General features: G+C 48.6%; 1 protein-coding gene across 4 annotated transcripts in view; it reads left to right on the plus strand.

The window, feature by feature from the left end:
* The window catches only part of SFXN5 (sideroflexin 5), a 95777-nt gene that overhangs the window by 21116 nt on the left and 56502 nt on the right, over positions 1 to 18159 (plus strand). For all 4 annotated transcript variants that reach the window (XM_080592105.1, XM_080592104.1, XM_080592107.1 and 1 more), the window contains exons 4-6: positions 14608 to 14634; positions 15423 to 15477; positions 17264 to 17289. In XM_080592105.1, coding sequence (XP_080448231.1) covers positions 14608 to 14634; positions 15423 to 15477; positions 17264 to 17289 — 108 coding nt within the window. The remainder of the gene's footprint in view (positions 1 to 14607; positions 14635 to 15422; positions 15478 to 17263; positions 17290 to 18159) is intronic.

Raw genomic sequence — 18159 nt, forward strand, 5'->3', positions numbered from 1 at the left:
GGTGAGGGAAACCTTGTGGTCAGGTTTGTGGGTTCTTGCACCAGCAGCAGTGATGCATCAGCACCCTCTTCTACTGCATTCCTGTTGGTTATAATAATTACCATTTCTTCACTGGAATAACTTGTTTGGGCTACGCATAACCCTGTGGATATCCTCACGTTGTAGGTTATACATTCAGTAGTGGTACTTTTTATTGGGTAATGTGCCTGTTCTTGGGATGGAGGCGTGGATTAGACTTGCTCAAGTTGCAAAAACCACGCTGATGCCAAGACCGTAGCATGGCTTAGATAGCTGCTGAGAGAAGGGTCGTTTTTGGTAAAACCTGATTCTGCTTTGGGACAGAGGGATGGGTTGGGTGATCTCTCCATGACCCTGTCAGTCCTCTTTTCTGAACATTTGTCAAATCTTTATGAACACATAGAACTCGTGAAAGCGCGGATAAGTATTGCAGAGGAGCCAGACTGCTTTCTGAGCCTTGTTCTTGCAGATGCAGGTATTTATATCTCGGACTCTTTTCCTTATTCATCCACATGTGCACACCTGACCATAGCACCAAGCCAGGGGCTTTACTGCGGTGTGTGTTTGTGCATCTAGCACAAAAGCCTTGAGCCCCACGTAGTGTAAGGTAACGCAGAGCTGCACAGATGGCAGACAGGAGCCGTACGAAGCGGCCGCGGCAAAGGACCCGTGCACCTCCCGTGCAGACAGTGATGGAAGTGGTACTGTGCTCTTGTCCTACAGCCCGCAGGTCAAATAACCCCTTTATTTCTTTTAATGCTCGTGTATAATAGCTTATTCTCATGAAAGATGGCTATAGCAGATAAATGAAAAAAAAAAAGACATTTGAATTCACTCTAGAACTTGGCAGCGTATGTGGTGGGTGCTGTTTTGGGAAAAAGGCACGGCTTTAATGAAGAATAAACAGGAGATATCCCCTCCCTGTGCAATGTACAAGACAAGGCATTGCTTTCCTGGTCTTTTGATATCAGTGCCTGCAGTCACCCGTAATCTGATGGTAAGAAAAAAGCAACCGGGGCTGAGGGAAGCAGCAAAGCAAAGAATGATGCAGCAGCAGATGACTCAGTTCCCATCTGCCTTCAGGCAGATGAAGTGAAGTCATTTGCTGAGGCAAACCACGCAGACTTTTGACCTACATTTTGGGTCTGCGTAGTGACAAGCCTAGGATGTACCCAGAGTTCATTCAGAATTGCACTGAGAGAGAGCAAGCAGAAGCCTCACATTTTTTGTTTCCTTCAGTCAGGACAGTGTAAGCGGGAGGCGAACCTTATTATACAAGCCAGAGGGTTTCAAGTGGAAAATAAAGGTATGGGGCAGAGGAGGAAAGAGAAAATGATGCCAAAAATGTCTTTCCTAGAGAAACGTTAGCACATCGGTTTTAAAAACAATATTTTTTGTAGTAAAATCTTGACACAGTTTGCTTTCATCGCAATGTCGATTATATTGGTAGGGGTTTAAGTAGCTTCTGCTGACTGTGGGATAAAGGAGTTCTCCCAAGAGGAGCCTGGCATGGGATTGCAGCGTGTGCCTGGTGCTGTGTTTTACTGTTCTTTGCAGTGTTAATTAAAGAAAACCGCAGGGAAAGGCGAGCAAGCCGTGGGTAGATCCCAGCGAGCCTGTGAAACTGGACTGTTCGCTTCTGGTGTCAAAACTGCTCCGATAGGGGTCAGCTGGGAGGACCTGAAGGGGATGAGGGATCGGTGTGGCTTTCAGGCTGTGCTGCTCCTCTGGGCACACCTGAAAAACCTCAGCCCTGTGTGTCTGAGCACTCTTCTCCTCCTCCACACGCTGTTGGGTGGCTTGAACAAGCTACTTGCGTGCATATCCTTGCAGCGAAAGCAGGGGAAAATCCTCAAAATCTGGCTCTAGGTCGTCTTTGGTGAGAGAAGCATTGTCGCTAAACGGGTGGAATATCTTCCTCCTCTCGAGCAGAGCCACCAGTTCAGAAATGAACCCTTCCTGTAGGCACCCGCTGGTTTCCATCTCAGAGGCTGGAGGGGAGCACGCAGGGGGAGCTGAGGAGCTGGAAGCTTGCCGGTGCTGAGCTGAGTACGAGAGTGCCAGATACACACAGCTGGACGTGTCTCATTAATTGCCGGTGCCTTTGCAGAACATACGATGTGCTGGCTGATCGCTCTGGGGGAGGGGAAACACCTCGCTTGCATGGATTTCACCCCAGATTTCCCCCTCGGGAACCAAAGGTGCCCGGAGAGTCCTATTTTACTTTCCCCGAGCTCAGTTTTACCATTTCTGTGGCTTCTCCGTGCACCACGAGCTGCAGGATGGGCTCGGGCATCAGGGCATTAACAGTTCTTCCAGGCTAATTTGGGAAAAAGAAGCGAGGCTGCTCTAAGAGGAGCCCATTTTGCGGCGGGTGCCTCACGTGCATCGGCTGAGGTTGGAATAAAAGAGGGAGCCACCTGATTTTACATGACCGGGTAGGTCTCGCACGCCTCTGAGGCACTGGTGGAGTTGCCACGTGCTGGCAGAAGACCAGCAGATGAGAGGTAACTTGATTCTTTTGACTGAAAGGTTATTTATTTATTTATTTACTTATTTATTTATTCGAATCCTTTTTGACTGAACAGAGCTAGTCACCCGGTGTTTGTTGTAGGCAGGAAGAATTTACTTGGGTACCTGCTTGGCTCACCTAACGTCGTGGTGTGAGAGGGGCTGATGCCCTATTTGAGCTGTACGGTCAAAAAGGCTGGGCAGAGCTTCATGTGAAGCTCAAGAGCAGAACATTCAACTTTATCTGCTTTGTTTTAAGAGCTCATCCAGAGGGTTTGGTTGCTGGAGCCCCTTAGAGGTGGAATCTCTACCCATGTAACGGGCTCTGCGTCCACAGACTGGGTAAGGCATGTGGGTAGACGAGATGTCTGAATGGGCTGCTGGGCTTCACAATCACCATTAAAGTCATAATCGCCTTAGGAGCCTTTAAAATAAGACTTTGGGCACAGTTTTAACATATTAGCTTCCCGAACAACCCACCAGCCCCCCTCAAATATCAGCTTCGAGATGGAGAAGACGAGTTGTTTTGACAGAGCCGCTTCGCTAATCTCCTGACTGATCCGCTTTTGTGGTGCGGCGCGTTTGACAGTGTTCAAACTCCTTTTTTTTCCCCTCATTCGGAAACTCATGGTTCTCAGGAAGGATGGCAGGCAGTAGCTGAAAGCATAACAACAGCTCAGCACAATCTCTATTGCTCGCTGAAATGGTTTTACTGCCTGAGAAATGGAAAATGTAGAAGCCTAAAGCTATGTAACGCCAAGTGTCTCCTCAACGCTTATCTTCTTGACAGGGCTCTTGTAGGACTAGGCTTTCTCTTCGGCACTTCCAGAGCAGGTTTTTCAAAATGTGCTGAAGTGGAACATTTATGGACCATCTGAAGGAAAAAAAAATCTCCGAAGAGCCATAATATTACTTTGCTCCACTTCCCCGTGGCCATCTCTAAACCAGATTCCAGAAGAAACGTGGCTTGGCTCCAGCTCTCCGTGAAATGATTCAAAGGCACCACCACTCCCAGCTCGGCTGCTTTCAGGTCAGATCCCAGGGTCCCAGATCCCAGGGTCCCAGAGCACCCAAGCAGGATGCCCAGCCCCACATCCCGGCGGCTGCTGAAGCTCTCCAAGTAGGAGCCCCCCAGCCTCTTTGGGCAGCCTAAAATCCCACAGCTCTTGCGCTCACTCTTGAACTGGAGTGATTTCACCGCTCAGGAGCGTGACCATTAACTCAAGGTGGTAAAAACCTATTTCTTGGGCATCATTAGCAAAAATGAAGAATCAATCTCTTAACTGTCGATAGCTGCCAGACTGCTGATAGCTTTTTATTGAGGGAAAACAGAGCTTTTCTTCCATATTAGAAAAATGTTTTTTAAAAGATGACTTTTGCCGTGGCTGCTGTCTCAGTTAGGCACTCAGCAGAGCGGAGGATGAATAGCTGCCTGATGATTATTTATGCAGTGCTGTATACTTGGGCAAGAAGACACGCTGCAAACTCCTCCTCCTCAGCTCAGCTTATTTACCCAACTTTTTTCTCTGAACGTTTGACAGCCGGACTTGGTTTGGCTTAGCTGGGTTCTAACTTCTGCTTATTAAAATCCCATCAACCAAAACCATTCTGTGTAGTGGCAATACCCCACGCTGTAATTAAGCCTCCTCCCTGACAGGCTCTTATGACTTCATGCTTTTTCTCTTAAAAACATATATATTTTTGGTAATGCCACCATTTGGAGTGTATTTCTGTTCTTTTGGTCGTTTGGGTTAGATATTTCATCCAGATGGTGAGAACTGTAAAACATGCAGGGAGAACAAATTCCCTGAAGGCTTTGGGGAGGTTTGGTCTTCTGCTGGGGGGTTTGGGAGTGCTGCGTGTCTCTGTGTTGGGTGTTTGGATCCCATGGCTTCACAAGTGTTTGATGGAAGAAGCAGCTGTTCCTCGTACCGGAATGAGAACCTTCCAGTACGAAGATTCTTCTGCCTAGAAATAAAAAAAATCCTGCTTGGAAAACTTCAGGAGTACTCGTGGGTTTAGTAAACTTCTGTTTTTTGGTTCTGTTTGGCAACCGCGTGTATCGATGCCCTTTATTCAGCTCCTTCTGCAGGGGTCAGGTGCACTGGAAGGGCTGGCACGGCCCTGCTGCTGTCCCCTGCTATCCCACTTCTCCGCCTTCGGATGGGACCAGCTGAGAAGTTGTAGGATCCACAAAGAGGGCAAGAAGGGAGGTTTGTGGGCTTTGTGTTAAGGGAAGAAACCAGTTCAGTTGTCCCATCTTCCCCAGCCCCGTAGGTACCGTTGTGTCAGTGCTCTCCCGTCGGGATTTCTTCATCTCCCTGGTACGTTCTCCAGCACTTGGTGCTCCTCGTTAGGTGGGCTCTCATTACACTTGAGCGACCTTTTCAGCTTGCATTCCTTACGGACCGGAGGGAGCAGGATGTGTTAAAAGGCCGCTGCTGCAAGCCGGTTTTGGTGCCGGTTTCCACCGGCAGCTGACGGGGCTGGCAGGATCCGGCCCTTCGCACGGAGCTCCGGTGGCTGGTGCGATCTGCGAGTGGGTAGGTGAAAATGACACACACAAGTGCACCGGGAGCCAATTTGCAGCAGAAGGTATAGACTGTAACATATCCAATTCTAAACAGGGCAGGCAATTCCCCCAACTGCCTCCTGGAGGGAATCTCCGCTGGAGTAAAAAGGTTTCATTTGAGGGAGTGCTCTCTCCTATAAAAACAGTGGCTGTCAAATATCAGCCTGATAAACATGGGTGAAGAGCCACCGAGCTTAAAAGGGGACGTTTTCTCCAGCTCAGGAGCGTCGGTGCTGAGGTTTATCCTCAAAACCAAAAGGCTGTACCAACTGCGGGCATAATGATGTGGCTTTTGTCCTTTATCCTCAGGCTTCTTTCACTAATTTGTAGGATTGCATCTGTGTCCTCTGTGTGTGTGAGTCCCTTTCCCAACCTGTCCAACAGACCAGCACAGATTGGAAGAACAGATTGATGCTGGCATGTCAGCGGTGGTAAAAGTTAAGAGAAGCAGCACTCGGCGGCTATCAGATAAAGAGGGATTTAAATCATGCCTGGTTTATGACACAGCTGCTTTTCACTGTGTGGTGATCGCGCTTGGTGCTGCGGGAAGGAGCACAGTAAAGCCCTGGGAATGGTTGGCAAACATGGGGTGTGGGCAAAGGTGTTCTGGCACAGCAGTGCACCAGCTGAAGGTCTGCATCAGTGCTGGGGAGATTTTCTTACGAACTTCTGCTCGTTTCTTCTAGCTTTCTCCCCAGAATGCCCTATACTTTCATTTTCATTGCTGAAATTCCCTGCAATAGTGTAATACTTGAGCTACACAGCTAGCAAGCCCAGCAAAACGTGTCCTTTCTGTTGTACGCTGAGCCCGGAGGTCTCTTTCTGCCTTTGAAATTGGTGTTAGAAATAGCTGCCAAGCTGTTTCTGTGTCTGTGCTGCTGCTGCTCAGTATTTGGTGTGATACCAGGCTGGGTCCAGCTAGGATCAGAGCCCTGATTTGCCCCATTTGTAGTCACATACCGCTCTGTCCTAAAAACCTGTGTTAACCAGGAGCTAGAATACAGTCTAAGAGATACGGCGACAAAGATTTGCTGCCCTCCTCCACCTCCCCTGTGTCCCTTTGGTCCTGGTCTCTGGCTGCGCCCCAGCTTTTCCCCTTGGTCCTGCCAGCAGAGAGAGGCAAAGAGCCACAGAATAGCGCCGTGCCAGCAGGAGCCTCGGAGGGTGCTTCGTGTGCGCGGAACGAGGGCTCACGAGTGCGAGCGGTGCTTTTTTCGTGAAAGGTCTGAGTTTGTTTCATGTCAGCACAGCACCGATAAGAGGTTTAAAAACTTGCGCAATTAACTAATGCAGCCCTCGTGCTGCTGCTCGCCTCGTGGAGATGACTTCATCTTTCATTGCCCCCCCAACAGAGGCGGCACCTATTGAATTTCTTGTTCTCTGAACTTTATCCGCAAACTGGTGCAAATTTGTTCTGTGCCCAGAATATTGCAAGGGAAAGTGCGATGCCATGGCAGCGTGAGCTGATCTAAGGCAGCACTGCCATGTCTCTGCCTCCTCTCCTCCTGGCCATGTGTTCCCACCTCCTTGCTCGCTTGCACTGGCACAGCTGGTTCAGAGAGCTGATCTTAATAAAAACTAAAGCTCCCTTCCCCTCCTCCCAAAATGCTTCATTTGTCGAGTTGAGCAGCTCCCTATATTTTCTGTCTGCTCTGCATGAACCTCACTCAGTGCCTGTGTGCCTGAAACACGGAGGCACGGGGGGGGCTGCGGTGCCACTGCCACGCGTCAGCTCCAGCTGCTGGGGGTCAGGCAGGTCTGTGATGGAGGCAGGACATGTATCCGGCTTTCTTAAGACCAGAATTAAACATCCTGATCGTTTGCTACACATCCGTGGAGCTCTGAGACACCAAGACACCAGATATTTAGGTTTTGATCCATCCACACCTTCCTCTTTGTCTGCCATCAGATCGCAGGCTGGTTCAGGTGGGAAGGGACCTCAGGACATAGGTCCCTAGATCTGCTGCAGGAAACCTCCTTGTTCATTTGACTGTATGCTTATTTATACATATACGTTAAGATGCATAAAAATCTATTTGTTAGAAATGAAGATAACAGCGAGACGGCAATATTACGTGGTTTTTTACCCTTTGCAACTCTGGTCTGAAAGCTTCAGCATAAGGGGGGTGTTCGGAGGGGGGAAAAAACCAACAGCAAACCACCCCAAACTGAATGATCTGTAGTGAGAGGAAAGATGCAGCTTTTTGAAATGGTCCCTTGGAGACAGACACTCGCTATTCTCCAGCCAGCCCCTTCCTGCGAGCGTTGGCGGAGCATGAACTGTGGTGTGTCAGTTGTGACTTCTCACTCCTCAGCCTTTCCAAATGCAGCTTTGGCAACTTGCTGTTTTGAAACTGTTTCATTTCTTCCCCATTAGTATCAGTGAAGTGAAAAGAGACTCACCGGCTTAATGGGCATATATTTATTACTGTGTTCTTCCTTCAATCATGTTAGCAGCGGGAAGAGCTGCTCACGCTGTCCCAGACACAGCAGAGAACAATGAATCTATCAGAGGCTAAACAGCACCCCTTTTGCAGAATAATAGCTTTTCTTAACAGTGTTGATGAAGAGCGAAGAGGTCCATTTGCAGTAAACTGTACTTTTTTTCCTCTGGTCTCTTGCAGGATACAATAAAGGGCAGATATATTGCTTGTCCTGCTGCTTCCTTGTCTCTGCGAGCGAGCAGCCTGCTCGGTGCTCCAAGGACAGAGCTTGGACCTTCTCTCTTCTGCAGCCTGAATGTTCTCTGTGGCCTGGTTTATGCTGGCTCAAACATTTAGGGCATCATTTCCAGGCTATCTGAGGGCAGCAGGCACCTGGGGAGCTGGGGCAGAAGTGCTGGAGGTTAATGCCCATTAAATAAACTGTTGTAAATTCTACCCCTGATGTTCTTAGTTACAAACTGGCTTTGCTTCATCTCATCATTTGAGGATTAGGAGAGTTTATCTCAATTCACATCTAGATTACAAATCAGATTAGATTTGCAAGCTCCATATGGCTAAACTAAGCTGAAACAAATCTGATATCGAGCAACCTAGCTGCATTAGCAAGCCTGCTTTCCAAAGCTGTGCTTTAAACCATGTAATGGCATCCAAGTCCTTCCCCAACCCTGGTGTAAGCGATGCTTTTCTGTGAGTGCTGCTTCTTCTGTTTAAATCTTTCCAGTAGAATGCTGTAAGGATTAATTAGTTAATGTTTATCGAGTGCTGCAAAGCTGCAAAGTGTTATTTAAGTGCTATCTTTTTTATCGGTGAGGACTTGATTCTGTTTCCACCTACACTGGGTTTGTATCTGTGTAAATCTGTGTATTTCATGGGAATTGCTCGCGGTTTCCGATCCGGTTCCCAACGCCTGTGGTGCAGGCAGGTGTCTCAGCCTCAACTCCTGCATTTTCTCAAAGGTTTTGTGGTTCTGCAGACGGGCAGCAGCTCCTGGCGTTGGGACGTAACGGTGCTTAGGATGGGGAAGGAGATTTCCATTGGCATCCAAGAAGGGCGGTAGCTTCTGGTGTCTCTTTTGTTGATTTATTTCAGTGCCAGGTGCAGGAAATGTGTAGATACACGTTGTGATTTACACCATGCATGTGTTATTTGAGCTTTGTCCCCTTAGAGCTAAAACCTTTCTAAGGTAAATACCGCCAGGAGCGGGGCTGAGGAGGGTCCTTTGGTAAGAGTTCCTCCTGAGGAGCAAGTGCAGGCAGTGTGTTATGTTATTCTGTTTTTTGTGTTTATTACTAAAGCCAGACATAAGATTTCCATAAATATTAGTGGGTAGGGTTAAGCACATCACCAGGCTTGCAGACATTTCAGCCATGTCAAATGCAGAGCCAAAAGGTCTGGGATTCCACCGCCGTAAATCCGTACATTTACAGCCCCAGCTGAATGCTTGGGCTGGAGATGGTGCTGTGCGTTTGTCTCTGTGTAAAATATCACTTTTCAAGAAGTGGGAATGTGGGTTTTAGGACTGGAGCTGGAGAGAAGTGGGAGAAAGCCATGCAAAGCATGCGTGATTGCTCTCATGGGAAAGGGAGTAGGGGTGGGGAGCGGAGCAGAGCAGCACGCGTTTTAGCAGGAGGTGCTGCACCGAACTGCTTTGGGTTTGGCGCTGGTGTTTGGGTGTAGTGAAATACTGAAAATAAGTGTTTCCTCTTAACAGCAGAGAGGTTCTGGGGATGCATTCTGGAGCGGACTGACCACCAAAAATGCTTTTAATAATTAGGAAGGCAGTAGAGAAAAATGTGGTGCTGGCAGCGAGGGTGATGTGTTGGAGAGGGCAGTGCAGCGGGCACTTGGGAGGTCCCTGTCTGTAACAAAAAAAAGTTAAGAAAACAAAAAAAACTGTCAGAAGCATAGTGAAATACAAGCAAAATAATGTCAATGAGAACACTTCTAGTTTAGAATGGGCCTCCTGTTTAAGCAAATGGGGCTTCAGTGGTGGGGCCATGGGTGGCCGTTTCTCTCCAGCTGCACGTGCTACAGATGTGACTTTCTTCCCAAAAGCACTGCAAGAAGCAGTGGAAATGGAAGCAGCAGAAGCAAATGGAAATGTCCCACAGCACTGCTGGCCAAAAGGCTTGTGCGACTTTACCAGTGTGTTTAACCTTGCAGGGAAGGTTAAGATGAGCAAACCCTGCTGACTTCATAGTGGAGCTGCTGGTGAGCGGTCCTGGTTCAGGCTGCTGGCCCTGCTGAAAGACTGGATCTGCTTGGTTACATCTGTGGGAGATCTGTTTGGAAAAGCTGTAGCGATTAATTCTGGGATTCCTAAATGTGCTAACCTAAAATCTCCAACTTTCATCAGGCTCCCGTTGGAATCCAAAAGGTGCCGTATCTTTGCCAGCTGTGCTGATGTTGGTACGAGCTGCAGGTGCTTGGTGCTTCGGGGTGTTTTACATTTTGGGCCTACCTGAGCCAGAACTCATCGTGTAGGGTCCGTCCTAAAGTCGGCGGAGGGAAGGAAGCCCTGCTGGAGTGCACTTGTGCAGCCAGGACTGCTCCTCTGCTGGGGGTGAGAGGAGCTGCCTGATTTCTGCCTGCTGACACAAAGGGCAGCCAGAGGATGTGCTGCAGAAAATACTTAGGATGTTGTAGATGTCTGTTAGAGGGGATGAGTCTCACCCCTGGCGTCTTATTCTGACCATATATGACTACCAGTTATAAATTTATTCAGTCACTACTACCAGTAACACGATGCCCAACCCATGTCTTTGCACTGAAGTATCCCTTAGTGAACTCTGCATGTACAGTAAGTTAGGCCTCTTGAACAATATTTTCTTTTTATTCCCCCTGGTTTCATGTCATTTAAACAATTGGGATTGGTGAAAATCACCTCTGGTTTTGGAGGCTGTCCCTCACATCAAAGCAGCTCACTCTTGTTCTTCAGCTTTTCATCACACGTTCCGGTCCCGACACCCAATATTTGGAATTCAGTGTGGGATAGATCATCCGAGCTTCGCTTTAATAAAACCTGCAGCTCCAGGAGTGTGAAACTTCTGGCACTTTGTGACGGGGTGCCAACTCCAGCCTGTTACCTCGTTAAAATGAGACCTTGTGGGTGCAGGCGGGGCCTGGCGGAGGGGTGCGAGCCCCCCTGCCGGAGCAAAACGGGACCAGCGGATCTGAGAGGGAGCTTTGCCTCTGACCGAGGGACAAAACGACCCTTTTCAGAGGAATTCTTCTACTTTGCCTTCACTAGGGAAATTCTGCAAGCTGCTGTGAGTGATGGTGCGGAGTGTAACGCAGGTAGGCCGCTTTGTTTTGCAGCGCTTAGGCCGCTGTGTTTTCCCTTGCACATAGGCCTGTCGAACGTGGGGCTCCTCGTTAACTCTTTGAAAATAGCCGTGCCCTGTCATTAAAGTGTGATTAATCGGTAAGGGACTTTTTTTCTACATAGGGTTACTGCTGACATGGCATATCCAGAGCGTTTGCTGTAGGATTTCAGATCACTGGATGCCTACTGCCGCGCTGTGCAGCCGAAGGAGGGGAGAGTCGGAGCAGCTTCTGCGGGTTCCTGACACAAATCTCACAAGTCTGCCGCGTCTCACAGACTGCAGGGAGGCCTTTCTGGCAGCACGGCGGTGGTGTGAACCTGTCGGAGCTCTCCTGACCTCAGCCTGCAGGGTCCGAGCTCGCAGAGGAGCAGTTGGGCAGGGTCCAGCCTCGGGCAGAGGTGGCCGCTCCTTTTAGCGGTGCTGGAGCCTGCTGCAATCGAGGGTGAACAGTTTGCAAACCCAGCTTTCCAACCTAAGTGAAACTTGTGCTGTAGAGAGGGGAAAAAAAATCCTGTCTTTGACTCCAGGACCGTGAAATTTCCCTGCTTTTGATAAGAAGATAGTTAATTTCTTAATAGCTGGTACCCTGTGTGCTGTTTTTGTAGTGGCAGGTGTTAGCTAATAGATTTGGGCTGGGTATAGTCTTTAAATAAATACTTTTTTGAAAGCTATGTCTAAGCTGCGATTTTGCTGCTAAGTAAGGAATGCTAATGAACGTCCTGTCAACCAGAGACCACATCTATTCCCCAAGAGTTGTTCCCCTCTTTATTTCCTTACCGCAGCTTTGGATCTCTTTAGGTCATGGCAGTCTTTGATACCCTTCCTTCAACCCCATAAGCACAAAACATTTCTGTGTAACTGAGCTCAGTTCCAGAGTTCATGCCTTTTAAAGCTGTAGGCGGTGAACAAAGAGGTGTGAATCCCTTCCTTGAAAAATGATAGAAAAATCAGAATCCTGCAAAGGATGGATGGAAACCTCGTCCGTGAGTTCAGCATCCTAAAATGCTGGTGCTGGGAGCATTTTTGTGAAGGGTCCTGGAGTTCTTCACGGCCATAAAGGATGTCTCTGTGAAGGAGAGGCTGGTTTGTCCTGCTGGTAGCTTCCGCTGGCCACAGGCTGGAGCAACTTGTCCTTCGCTGCCTGCTCCAACTCTCCTGCACGCTCGTCCTTGGGGTTTTTGGTGTAAATCCGTGTGTGAGCAGGTTTGTTTCTTGCTTCTGAATTAGAAAGATGGCAAAATCCCTGTGTAGCTTTGAGTCAGTAATATAGAGTAAGATGTAAAGGAGGAACATCTGCTAGAGGAGACCCACCCTGTGCAGGCTATATTTAGAGATGATGGACCCAATTCTGACATAAATTGAGCAGAAATCTGGAGCTGTTCCACGTGCTCTGGTGAAGATGCTGTGGATTCATGCTGGTGTAAATGAGATCAAAATCTGGCTGCTTCTCGAAGATGGCCGGAGAGAGCGTGAATGAAATCCCCAGCAAAACCAGAGCCTTGCTCTCAGAAACGAGCTCCCCAGCTGGCAAGACTCCTCGGAGTACTGGAGCTATTGAAAGATGCTGCAAGCAGAAAATGAATTAGAGGATAAAGAAGTGAAAATGAGCTGGCAGAATCTTTAGGTGACTCATCAGGTGCATCTTGTAAAGTCTCTTTCTGAGAAGTAATGAAATCACATGTTCTAACAATATTTGCACTGCAGCAGGAAAATGCATAAATATTGGGATCAATTAATGAAATTAGATAACTTGACCAAAAAAGCCATAGCGCTGGCTCAGAAACCATCCCTCTTCCTTTTTGCTGGTCTTGGTGCTTGCAGTCGGAGAGGAAAATCTCGTGGCTTGGTTTTGCAGCTCAGATGCATGAGCCCTGAGCAGCCACAGGATGGCTGGGACACCCTGAGCGGGCACCTGCAGCGTGCTCGTCCCTTCAAAATCCTCAAGCTGGTGGGTGGCACGTGGGGAAAAGCCCTGGTCGATGCCTTGGCATGCGGCCTCCCACCCTTTGGATTTTGGGGTTAATGAAGGCAGATCCAGCTGTCTGCCTGCCAAGCACAAAGATTGCCTCGTTGTGTCTTCATCTGTAAAATGGGGAATAGCAATTTTCCTCAAAAAGGGACATTTTCCCCAGGAAAGAGCCCCGGGGATGTGTGCATCAGCCCGTGACATTTAGATGCTCCAGTAACTCATCGCACGCGGTGGCGTTCGGCACGGAGTTCCAGCTCTGGAGCGAGAGCTGGATCTGGAGTGAAATCCTGGGGCTGCTGGTGTCAGTGGGTCAACTCGTGCTATGTAAAGCCGAATAATTACCTTACTCCAGCAGCATTTCCATGGCTTCTTATTTGGGGAAGGAGCGAGTCAATGCTTAGGTAAAGAGGAATGGCAGAGCTGTGCTTAATTTATGCCGAACAATAACAAAATCCAAGTGTGACTGCCCGGACTGCAGAATGAGCCTGCGGCGCTTGGGTAGGTAAGCTGGTGGGTAGTCAGACAAACACGAGCTCTCAGAGCGAAAAGAGCTATCACTATCTTTGGATTTATCAACAGCAAGAGCAGAAATCATCAGGTTAGCCTACCCTTGGTTTGGCACCCGTACAACTGTTGTTGGAATAATTTGTCTGCTTTCTGGCGTCCTCGATTCAAGAGGATGTTGACAAATTGGAAAGATGTAAAAGAGCCACGAGGGTGGTTAAGAGATTGGCAAATGTGCCTTGCCAAGGAAACAGCCAGTCTCCTGGCTCTGCTGTTTTATTTTTTTCTTTAAGCGAAGGTTACAGGGGGGATTTAGCAGCTCTGAGTACCTGCGTGAAGAACAAAAATAGACGGCTCTGAAGGCTGTCAGACAGAGGTGCGGCACAGGCTGGTGGCTGGGAGACAAAGCCAGACCTTAGCTGAAAAGGTAGAACAGTTTTTAATAGCAAAGGCAATTTAACTGTTGGGAGTCACGTTTTACTTGTCCATCTCTAGAAATGTATACATCGAAATGGGGATTTTTTTTTTCCAGATTATCATTTGCATTTAAGCCGTGCAGAATGTGCCAGGTGTCTTGGTAGTGGTCCCCTACTCACCAGCTGGATCTGCATCTCCTGTACAGCTTCTGTTGTTTCTCCTGTATTTCTTCTGTTATTTCTTGTAGATCCCTGCTGTCTGAGCCAGATTTGGGGTGTTTTGTTGCTGCTAACTTGCAATCAGTAAATAACAGTAGGCACCCGCGAGAGTTTTAAATGAGATTTTTTTCCCCTTTACGAGTATTTTTCTGCAAAAGATTTTCCCTTGTTAAAAACGAAAACTCGTGGTGGCTTGCTCTGAGTCCAGGGTTTGTGTGAAGAGATGCTTGATTTTATTTCCCTGCATTGCTTGTTCCACCTTTGTTCCCCGGCAAGCTCTGGTTTCCGCAGGAAGCTCCTTCAGGGGAAGGCTGGGCTAAATTTACCTTGGGATCTACGCACAGCAGAGTTTCAAAGATAATTCCTGATCTGTAAAGCCTGGGGTTGTTCTTTCTCATCCTTCAGTATACGAAAGAATAACTTCTCTGCCTGGTGTCTTGCCGGCCACATGAATTGGAAGGAGCAGGGTCTGTGTAAAAGCTTTAAACACGAGCGTGAGGTCCGGGAGGATGCAGAAAATGAATGCAGCAGCTACACGAGGAATATTTGGGGGTTGGCGTGAACCTCGGGGCGGGGAAAGCTCTCGCTGCTGCTTTTCTCAATGTCACTTTCTCTTTTGTTTTTCTAGCTGTGGGCCGCCCAAAAAATAAAGCAGGTAATGCGCTTTTTTGTATTTCCTTCCCGTTGCTGCTTTTTCCCTTTTTGCTGAGTGATGCTGTCCCCTCTCCGTCAGTGACTCTGCCAGTTGCTGTTTTGCCTTGCCACAGACATGTAAATGCAGCGAGCACTGTTTGCCACCCAAGAGTCTGATTTTTTTTATTTTTTTTTTGCTTTGTATTTATATATTTTGATGTCTTCATTTTCTCCTTCCCGTCTTGTCAAGAGATTTCTTGTCTCCAAGCCTTTCAAAAATAGTTTGGCAGCTCTTCGGTGAGGCTCGTGGCTGTGCGGCGCCTCCCTCCGCTGCGCTCCCGGATCACGGAGGGACGGAGGCTGTCGTCCCCTGCCTCTTAACGCAGCCTCCTCGTAAAATTTGTTTGTTTTTTTTTTTTTTTTAAAAAAAAAAAAGCGTGTGGGCCAGGTGAGTTTTGTTGTTGCTCATCGGCAGACCAGAATTAGGGTTTCCGTGGAGGCTGGGCTGCCCACGGCACACGAGGATTTCGTTTGGGTGACCCTCACGGTGCCAGCCACGCCGGCAGGCTTTGCTCCAAGCTCAGACACATTCTGAAGCAACGCTTCTGTATTTCAAACCAAATTATTTCCTTGTCAATTTGTAGTTTATGATAAATTACTTAAGGAGACAGGATGGCAGCAGCAGGAGGAGGTTTTGGGACAGGGGGTGCCTCTGGCAGAGCCATGGGCACGGCGAGGCTGGCGGCGTCCTCGGCAGCTCACCTGTGGTTTCTGTGCCTTCACCGTGGCTGTTTGCTGACTGTTTTGCAGGCCATCATCCACCCCGACACAAACGAGACCATCTTCATGCCTTTCAGAATGTCAGGTAGAGTATAGCCCAACCAGGCACTCATTAATTTCACTGGGACTTGGTACAAAATGCTATCGTTTTTCCCTCTGGTTTTGCAGTGCATCTTGTATGTATTTAGGCTAGGACCAGAAAATAACTCAAATGCCTCAATCCCTTAGAAATCAAGGTGAGTTAGGATCCTAAATACCTACGTGAGATCTAGTGCTCAGAGTTTTCCTCTCCTTACCGGGTTGATGTCCTTTCTGGCATCCATCGCTGTAGCGGTCATTTTAGCTTTGTGGTAAACGCTGAAGCTTGCTGCCCAGCCAGTAGCGTGGTGTTTTACCCTCCAGGATCGAGCAGGATGAGCCCTGTTTCTCCACGTGCACACCAGAACGGAGCACTTCAGTTGGAAGGGACCCACAAATACCTTTGAGACCAACTGCCTGGCCGCTGCAGGGCTGCCCAAAAGTTAAAGCATATTTATGGGGGCAGCATCCAAATGCCTCAAACACCAACAGGCATTGGGCACAACCACCCCTCTAGGAAGCCTGTGCCCGTGTCTGACCACCCTCATGGTTAAGACATTTTTCCTAAGACCCAGTCTGATCTTCCCCTGGTGCAGCTTCTATTTTTAAAAATAAACACTAAAAAATAAACGTACGTAATAGCTGTAGCAGCGGGAAGCCCGGGAAGGATCGGCTGTGTTTGTTCCTGGCTTAGGCGGCTGCTTAATCATTAAATGCTCACCTCCTCTTTCCTGTTTTGGGGTGTCCCTCTGCTGCGCACAGACCCGCAGCTACCTCTGCTGTGCGCTGGGTCACTGCTCGCCGGAGGGTGCGAGTGCGCCTTGGTCCTTTCTGGTCCTTTCCCAAAGGGACGGACAGCATCCTCCTTAATAGCACCTGCTCCATATTTCCATGGGGACAAATATTGGGGCTGAGGGGTTTTATTCTCCTGTTCTTTGAGGAAGGTTGACATGGAGGTGACGTGCAGGGAAGGAAAGCCAGGACCTGTGCTGCCTTGTTCTGTACTTTTGGAAAAATCTTTCATCCTCTCGGGTCATTGCCCTTCCTGACTTAAGTTGGACCCGTGAGGCTTAATTCAGTAATGCTGGTGAAATCCTGAGACCTTCTGGTGGAAGTCATTGAGATAAATTATAATTAGCACAAAAATCGGCAGTCCTAACAGGGGAAAAACGTGAAACACTTGATTTTTGTGGTGCTCAACAAGATCTGGGGTAAAGCCTTCTCCATGACAAAGAGCTTTAACTTATACCTATGATTAAAATTGCCCAGATCTCCTCCATTCTTGAGCGTGTAAATGTGCTTTCTTCAGGGTGCTTATACCCTGTTCCTTTTTCAAGTGACCCAGAAATAAATGAGCTCCCCTGCTGGGAAGTTGTTATCAGAGAGGTAGGAGAGGGAGGATGGTGGCACGGTCCTGCTCCGTAACGTACGTTGTCCGCTCTGAAGTGCTCACACCACGTACTGGCACGCACTGGGTTCACTGGAGTAAGTTTTAGGGTCTAGATGAGGCTTTATAAGTTTCAGGGAAACTCGTAGACCCCGACCCAAGAAAAAAAGAGGGTGGGAAGGAGATTTAGAAAGCACCTGGAGTCTGCTCTTGTTGATGCTCGCTGCTGACATCTCCGTGCCCGTGGTGGCGCGGGCTGGTAGACGCGAGAGCAGGCTGCCGTGCCAGGTGTGACTTGTACCCTAAAATGGTAGCGCTGTTAGATTTCTTAGGTGTGATGTTTTTCCAGCCCCAAACGACCTATTAAAATGCATGCCTCTCTTTCTCTCTTTTTTTTTTTTAATAGGTTACATTCCCTTCGGAACGCCCATTGTAAGTACTTCAGCATCCCTCCCCGCTTTGTTTGCGAGTAACAGGAAATGCATTTTTTAGCACCCGCACACGATTCTCCGAACTCCGCCGTGCTGCCTCGCCGCAGATTCACGTGGGGCTCACACCTTTCCCCTCACATGCTCGCGAGGGCTCGGTGGTGCAAAACGTGCCCTGTGGCCGCAGCGTGGCGTGCTCAGGGCTCCTTGTCTACCTCCCACCGCTCCCGCTGGTCTCCGCAACGTCTCCAGCTCCGTGTTTCCCTTTTGGAAAGGGAAGACCAGGATGAGCTCATTGCCTGCAACTTCTGCAACTCGTGGATTCATCTTTGGAGGCGTATTTTTTTTTTCCTTTTTTTTTTCCCCCCATTATTATTTGCATGGTTTGCAAGTCGCTTCCCGGCCGTGAGAAACGCGGGGAGCTGCAGCACGGTGAGGCCAGCGCCGTGTCTCCTCGTCTCAATTAATTAAAGCTGCGAGTGCTTTACGTGGGGTTACTGCTGAGGGCGTTTGTGGTTGGTACTTGTTATTGTGAAATTTGCAAGCGTTTGGGTGCTCTTGACAGCCAGAACGGAGATAATCCCGTGCTCCTCCTGTTGAAACCCCAGCTCATCTTCAGAGCTGTAGCTATTAATTAACCTCCTTTTGTGAATAGGCCAGCTGGGGCGAAGAGTTTTGCCCCAAACCACCCAAGTTGATGCCAGAAGGCTGAGTGAATGAAGCCTGCTCTGGGCAGCCTCCAGCTCTTCTCCCAGCCTTTGAGGTCAAGTGCATTAAAACAGTCCAAGGAGCAAAATCTGCTAAATTTCATCTTCCTAAACCTTGGGGACGGTGGCACGAAGCTCGCTGAAAGGTACCGATCCCTTCCCGACCG

The sequence above is a fragment of the Anser brachyrhynchus genome (genome assembly GCF_964034855.1).
Source record: "Anser brachyrhynchus genome assembly, chromosome: 4".
NCBI lineage: Eukaryota > Metazoa > Chordata > Aves > Anseriformes > Anatidae > Anser > Anser brachyrhynchus.